Source organism: Ruditapes philippinarum, unplaced genomic scaffold (genome assembly GCF_026571515.1).
Source record: "Ruditapes philippinarum isolate M1 unplaced genomic scaffold, ASM2657151v2 ctg790_1_1_1_1, whole genome shotgun sequence".
Lineage (NCBI taxonomy): Eukaryota > Metazoa > Mollusca > Bivalvia > Venerida > Veneridae > Ruditapes > Ruditapes philippinarum.
Window position 1 is genome coordinate 278,122 of NW_026859737.1, and position 7,312 is coordinate 285,433.

Consider the following 7,312-nt stretch of genomic DNA (forward strand, 5'->3'; position numbering starts at 1 on the left):
CAACAACATCACACAGGGAGAGTGATTTAAGGTCAGACACCATTCACAGAGGTACAAACATAATACTGTACAATGACAGTTTCACAAGGTAAATTTAAATTAAATCAACAACTTCAAATTATCTTTAAGAGGAGTAAGTTCTGTATGTGCAAAAAATTTGCAATTTCTGAAATTATTCATATTTCAAATGATTAGTAAAATGAAAGTCATTGACAGTAAATAGAAAATCAAATGGCATACATTGTTACAAAATCAGGGTTTTCTGCAAAGAATTTATTACAGGCAAATTTTTACAGAAATGTCATAGAGGACTTATGCTCATAATCTTACATAGAAAAAGGCCAATTTTCTCAATATTGATCTAGTAAAAAAACTTCTTGAAATACACATAACTATTGCCTTTAGTCTACTGGTCATGAAAAAATATAAACTTAATAAATGTTATAGATGACTGTGTTAAATTATAAACAAGCCTTGTATTTCAACAAGACTGTTAGACAACAACAAAAAAAATCTGTCCACCAAAGAACTTTAAGGAATTTATTATTTTGGTATTATAAATTAATCAATTGTTTTCAAAGATTCATAATAAAGATTTTTTTTATTTTCAACTTACTAACAATAAATCTTAGATTCTACAATGTAAGTAGAACTCGTATGAGTTGAATTTCGATTACTCAATTTTCTCGATATGTCTGAGTAAAATGCAAGTCCAGATTTTCCCCGATATGTCTGAGTAAAATGCAAGTCCAGATTTTCCCCTTATATTTTTTATAAAAACCTATACATGAGTCTAAATTTTAATGTGTCAAAGTTTTCTCATGTTCCGTGGTAAATCGAGTAAATATTTCATTCTGACACCGATCAACGGCTTTGATCCCGTGCCCATTTAATTTTTTACAACTGTTCTGAAAGTGAAGATGATTCAAATCAACTTATGCAATGGATTTTTAATCCCAGTTGTGCTTTCTAACAGCTTTTGCAGGCTATCATGTGTGATAAAATGCTTAATATTGTTTCCAAAGCGAGACCCGGTGTCGCGAACTTTCTTCACCCGGTGTCGCGTGATATTCACACGGGTTAATTTATTACAAGCTTGTTAAGTTATTGCCCTTCCCTTTTGTTACGCCTTTTGTAACATTCTTGTAAACATCAAAGGGATTAACTAATCATTTGTTTTAAGCAAGTTCCTTTGCTTTACCAAGATTCTACAGTTAAGTATCGTTAACAATTGAAGTGAAAAACGTGTACCTTACCGAGTAACTTTTAATTTTGACAGAAGTGGGTAAGACAGGTCGGCGGACAAAATGAAAATAAAAGTTCTTAAATGAACTTTTATTTTTATTTGATTTTCTCTAAAAATACGGTCGGCGGTCCCGTAAAACATTTTATAAAAAAATGTTGGCCTAATCTAAGGATTGCTGACAGCGTGGGTTCAAACCCCATCAGGAGCAAGCCTTTGTTTCCATGAGCAAGAAATGTAACACTCTGCTTTGTACTAGTTGGTTTAAGGTACAGGACTGGTCTGAGTTTGTTTAAAAAGCTAATAGCTCCCAACACAATCAAACTGAAACAAAATTTGTAGTCTTAAGATCTGTCAGTAACAATCATGATGTGTTTATGTGACCTAATGATTGTATATTTCAAATATTTCAGAAATGGATTTTTCTTATCATTATATCCAGCTGTGATGGTGAATTGTATATTAAACAAGGGAGATTATCCATGATTTATGAGCAGAGATAATCAGAGATAAATCATCACAAACATTCAATAATAACAGTCTATGACAAACCATGGCATTTTTGAAATGACTCTTTTATTCAAAGCAAGGGAGACAATCGATGGTTGATTATCAGTTCCACGTACTTATATTACGATAAGTTATTACTATAATGAGTACCCATTCTTAAACTGTGATGAATCAATCACTTCCCAATTAACGAAGTAGTTGCATGTATGTTAAACTAAATAAAAATTTGTCATCTAAAACTTTGACTGAAATTGTGCAGTCTAACCATGCTCTATACTAACTTATCCTTAAATTCTATAGTTTTATTAATCAAATGCACGACAACTCTTATAACGAAATTTAGGAAGGTAAATATCAACATTAAATTTTTCCAGGCAGAGTCCATAGCCTCAGAAGAATGGTTTAAATCATTGATTTTTACTGGGCAACTATATTAAATGCATGCTATGAAAACATATATGACATTGATTACTGGTACTGCAAAATCATTATTATTTGTGGGGCTCTTAAATTTTCATGCTTTTAGTGTATTGGTCAATCTATGAATTTAAAACGGAACAAACTTTGACTCAAGCTGCTGTCAAGATTAGCATTATTTGAATTTTACTTCTTTAACAAAAACAGACAATCAAGGAATTTTTGAGAGCCCATGAAATTTCATGCCCACAAATTTAAGTGAATTCACAGTACAGCAGAAAATATCAATAACTTACTGATGCTTTCATGAAATCAATAATATTAAATAGTTCAGGTGATACTTTCTATATGAATGAACACTAATTATGTGAACCCAGCCACCTTGGGTAAGCAATGAAATTTTCATAACAATCTTATGACAATAAGAAGCAATATGTATGACTTTTCAAACAAAACAAAAATCAAATCATGAACATAGCTATTCAATTAAAAGAAAAAAGTCAAGACAATTAAAGAATTCTGGCAATAAAAACAAAACTCTTTACAAAGCAGAAAACAATCCACTTTAACAAACACACTTTTTTAACAAGAATTAACTCCCTTGCTTATCAACAAAAACATGATATTAAAGATTATCTCCCTTTTTATAAGCATAATAATAGGCTTGATAAAGAATAACCTCATGCTGTTACACACAAAAAATTAATACTGCTCCCACCAAGTTGTGTGTTAACTTGAAAATATTGTCGTTTTTACATTTTTAAAAAGGGAGGTAATCCAAATGACAAAATCAATAATTTGCAACATATAATCAATAATAAATTGCCTGCAACATAAACTGAGCTGAAGTTCAAACATGGCAAGCATGCGTCTAACAACACTGAACATATTACCTCCCTTTCTGAAGAGTGCATTCTTTAAGAAACAGACTATATACCCTTCTATACTCTATTTCTAAATCACTTCAAACTATGTGCTCAAGGGTGTTTGGAATTAAGACACTAAAGACTTAACTGTAAAAGAAACAACAGAAAACTGACAAAAATCCATGTGAACATTTTGCCTTAACCCTTATCCTGCTGAATGAGTGTATTAAATGAATTAATTTGGTCTTTTTGGCCAGTAACAACAACAAAGACTGTCCATAAGATGTTTGTTTCAGCAGAAAAAGGGTCAAAAACAAACAATAATTTTTATTAACAATATTTGAAAACAAAGTACCTTGGTATTGTAAATTCAGCATTAAAGTCTCAATTAAAAAGTTTTAGTTGATCCTATTAAAAATTTCTATAGTTAATAACAAAATTGTTAACTAATGATAGAGAAATATTTTTGAAAGATTCTAAAAATTTCTTATTTTACAATAAAAATACAAGAATAATATTTTCCTTTCTTTATTTTTTAATCACTTCCACAATCAAGGGTAACTAAAAATTCTTGTGTAAATTTAACAAGGAGAGAATGGGAATTGATAAATCAGAGATTAAATATGAACAAAAAGAACTCATTACTATATGCCATCATTAATAAATAACAATTTTAACCCATGGAATAAAATTCCTAGTTACATAACAAGTTTCTTGGTTACAAAAAACAATCCTTATCAGCGATTTTTTTCCCTGAATTGTGAATGGGTCCGGTGCCATACAAATTGTGAAAAAAGCATTGTTTCTTAACAAATTGTGAATTTTTTAATTAAGATTGTTAATATCTTATAAAGCAGTAAGAACATATAATTTTTTTAACGTAATATTTACTGTTACGAGACATTTTGAATGATGTTTACAAAAATTACCAGATGCTTGTTTCAGTATTGATTCGTCCCTAGAAGTTTCGTATTTAAACAGTACGAAAATTTAAAGGGCGAATGCACCGGAAATCATGGTTGGCTAAACACATTTTAAGATAAACAAAGCACAACAGGCAAAATTTTAGCATCATTATGAGAAGAGAGGAAATAATACGTTATTAAAGGCTTAATTAATCAGAATTGTGAAATTTCATAAGAATTGTGAACGGCTCCGTCGGACCCAGTCTGAGAACTGCTCCGTCAGACCCAGTCTGAGAACGGCTCCGTGGGACCCAGTCTGAAAATTGTGAAGGTCCGTTTGTGATTGTGAATGGGTCCGTTACTCGGTACCACTTATACAGGGAAAAAAAATCGCTGCTTGTTAATTTCATTTTTAGGTAATCATAAAATTTCAAATTATATTTGAATAATAATAAAATTTTGAATCATACAATATTCACTTAAGTCTAATTTACTGAATCTTCAACATTATAGGCATTTTTCACAAAAAGCCCGTTCCCAAAGAAATTTTCATTTAAAATCATGCAGTTTTCTAAAAAAATACAAACTTTAATTAGCCCTTTACTTTCCAAAATCTACAATGGCACATGTGTGTGTTTTTATTCATCTTGCCATACGAGATACATGTACTATGTCCTGCCCACTCATGGAGATGCCCATGAGTTACTATGTGGTGCGCACAACTTAGTAACCTGTGCGCATGACATAGTATCTTGTGTGCACAACATAGTAACTTTATTATCTTGTGTGCACGAGATACTATGTTGTGTGCATGAGATTAATAAAAACATACAGATGGCATTGTTACCTCTGTGCCACTGTACAAAAAAGCAATTTTAGCAATAATTCTTCTCAAAATCAGAACCCTAAAGCCTCTCCCTAATTATTGGAGAAAAACACCTGCAAAACATAGTCAATATACATCAAGATTTAGGAATGATTTATGACAAGATTCATCCTAACATTATACAATATATGTTTCATAAATATAAAATTACCTTCTTTTAAAAAAGGTTATGTTATCTACAGCAGCATATAGTTGTGTATCACTTCCTACACAGACCTGAAACAATACAAGAACCTGATTTACTCACTGATTCACAGACACTTTATATCAATGAATCATCAACATCAAGCAAATAAATGCCTGAAAACTTGTATCCATTTTAATGTTTCTTATTAAAATAATATGTTTCAAGTAGGAAAGTAAGGGCTTCAATATGGCTAAACCAAGGCAAAAAATGATGGATAAAAAACCTCCTTATAATTTAAAGCTTTTAAAGTATTCATTCAGTGACATGCATTTCTATTGGTATGGCTTTAGGGCTTATGCCCAAGCAACAATGGTTGGAAAGGGGAGGGAGGTCAGGGCATTTTACCTTCTATAACCAGAACTTCCACTAAGTTCCAAAATTTGGAAGTCAGACACTGCAAAATCTCTGATATTGGAAGTCACATTATATAGGCAAAGAAGAAAAAGTATTTGATTTTGGAAGTCACACTCCAAAATCAAGGATTAAATGACTCCCAAACTTCCCTTAATGGAAGCCCTGTATAACAGGGGCCCCTTCACAATTCAAAATTGCACTTTTTTTCACAAAAAGGCAGAAAAAAATTCAAAATTTCAAAAAAGATTTCTTATAATATTGTGACTTTGTCTTCGACATTCATTTTTTACCTTCCAGAAAAACTTGATTTTTCGCAAATTACAAACACGTAATAGTGTTTAAAAAAATACAAAATAGTTTTAATCCAGTTAAATGGTATTTGCGCATTTTAACCAGATTAATGTACCAACTTGAAGCAGATTTTACACAGGTTTGAAATTATAATCAAGCGTTCATTGCACCCCGTTTCCATTTTCAAATTGTTGCAAAATGGCAAATATTATCTTATACAAATATTATCATCTTTTCTCAATTTTATTACATAATTGCCCTTTTATTCTCAAATTAGCAATGTTAGCAATAGTGTTTCCCGAAATCAACAGGCTAAATCCTCCTAATAAAGTGTTTAAAATCATTGTTATTGTGTTGTTTTTTTGTTTTAAAAAGTTACTTAAAATGTTTAAAGTCATCAGTTTTTGAAGTGTTAATTCTCAGGGGCCATTCAGAATTTATTATTATCAATTAGTACTTTTCACTTGGGTGGATACTTTAAGTATACTAAAAGATACCTTTAGATGTGGTCCTACAAGTACTATCAGGGGCATCAATAACCCTTGTAAACAGCTTTACTTACAGACTAACACTAATGCAACCATCATGACTTTGTAGCAAGATTGACCCATTTACAGTTCCAACTGGGACAGCTGAGGAATAGAGTGAGGAGGAGGGGGGGGCGATCAGGTGGAAGTAGGAGGCTGTGGATACCATTGGGGCATAGCTTAGAAATAAAATGCTGTCAAATCTAAGTTTAAAACACACTTAGTCTTAGATTTCACTAGATTAAGACTATGTTAATATTATCAACATTAAATCATATCCATTGAAATGAAAAAATAATAAATGTTCAGCATACTGCAAATTTTTTTAGGGGCAGGGCCGGCAAAATCTGATTTTGACTAACTTGTCCGTTTTTACTTGAAACATTTCCTTACTTGTCCGTATGATACTTATGTAGTAAATTTAAGAAAATTTCCACTTGTCCGTACAGGCTGTGGGACAACCTGGGCAATACGGACAATTGATTTCGCCGCCCCTGAGGGGGCAATGGCATTAAATAATGGATTGACAATGTTCAATGAATCTCAGGATAATCTGCACGAGGGTACTATGTATATCGTCACCGTCAGTGAATTCTGCACATTTCAATGATTATTTCTTATTAAGCTATACAAAAAATGATTGCACAAGTGAAAACCTAACAAATGAGTTAATATTTCTATGACAGTGTACTAACTGCGCAGCAAACTACTTACTTATTCACAGAAATCAAATGAAAGTTATTACGGGTTTCACTTCATCGATTTTGTTGATATCATGCGGAATGGTTTCACTAACGGCCTTCATCCAACGTATCAAAGAAGTCAAAGTATCGGGCTTTTTTACTGAATCGGCGCTGCTTTGTTTTTAACCTAGAATTCTTGTGATGAAACCTTTTGTGTGTGTGAAATATCATAATGTGACGTACGTCATGGTTCATCTTCAGTTTGATCACTTGTTCAAATGTCCTCATTATTAATCCAGTCTCATTAATGGCATTTGTCTAGATTACTTACATGTATGTCATATTGATTTAATGACAGGTAAATTGCTGACATGCCATTATGTTTTAATGACAGCTAGATTATTACAATGTCATTATACTTCAATGATGGTTTGATAAGTGAC

At 31.8% G+C, this 7,312-nt stretch overlaps 1 protein-coding gene across 2 annotated transcripts in view; it reads right to left on the bottom strand.

Annotated features, from left to right (window-relative positions):
- The window catches only part of LOC132757731 (coronin-1B-like), a 52,221-nt gene extending 45,225 nt beyond the window's left edge, over positions 1–6,996 (bottom strand). The window contains exons 1-2 of one of the 2 annotated variants that reach the window (XM_060749111.1): positions 6,901–6,996; positions 4,979–5,043 (exon numbers count right to left, since the gene is read on the bottom strand). Coding sequence is in view for 1 of the 2 variants with exons in the window: in XM_060749110.1 (XP_060605093.1) it covers positions 3,064–3,084 (21 nt within the window). In the remaining variant the exon portion in view is untranslated. Of the gene's footprint in view, positions 1–3,063; positions 3,199–4,978; positions 5,044–6,900 lie in introns of those variants that run through there. The other variant, XM_060749110.1, reaches the window with a different exon arrangement.
- Positions 6,997–7,312: the final 316 nt, after the last annotated feature.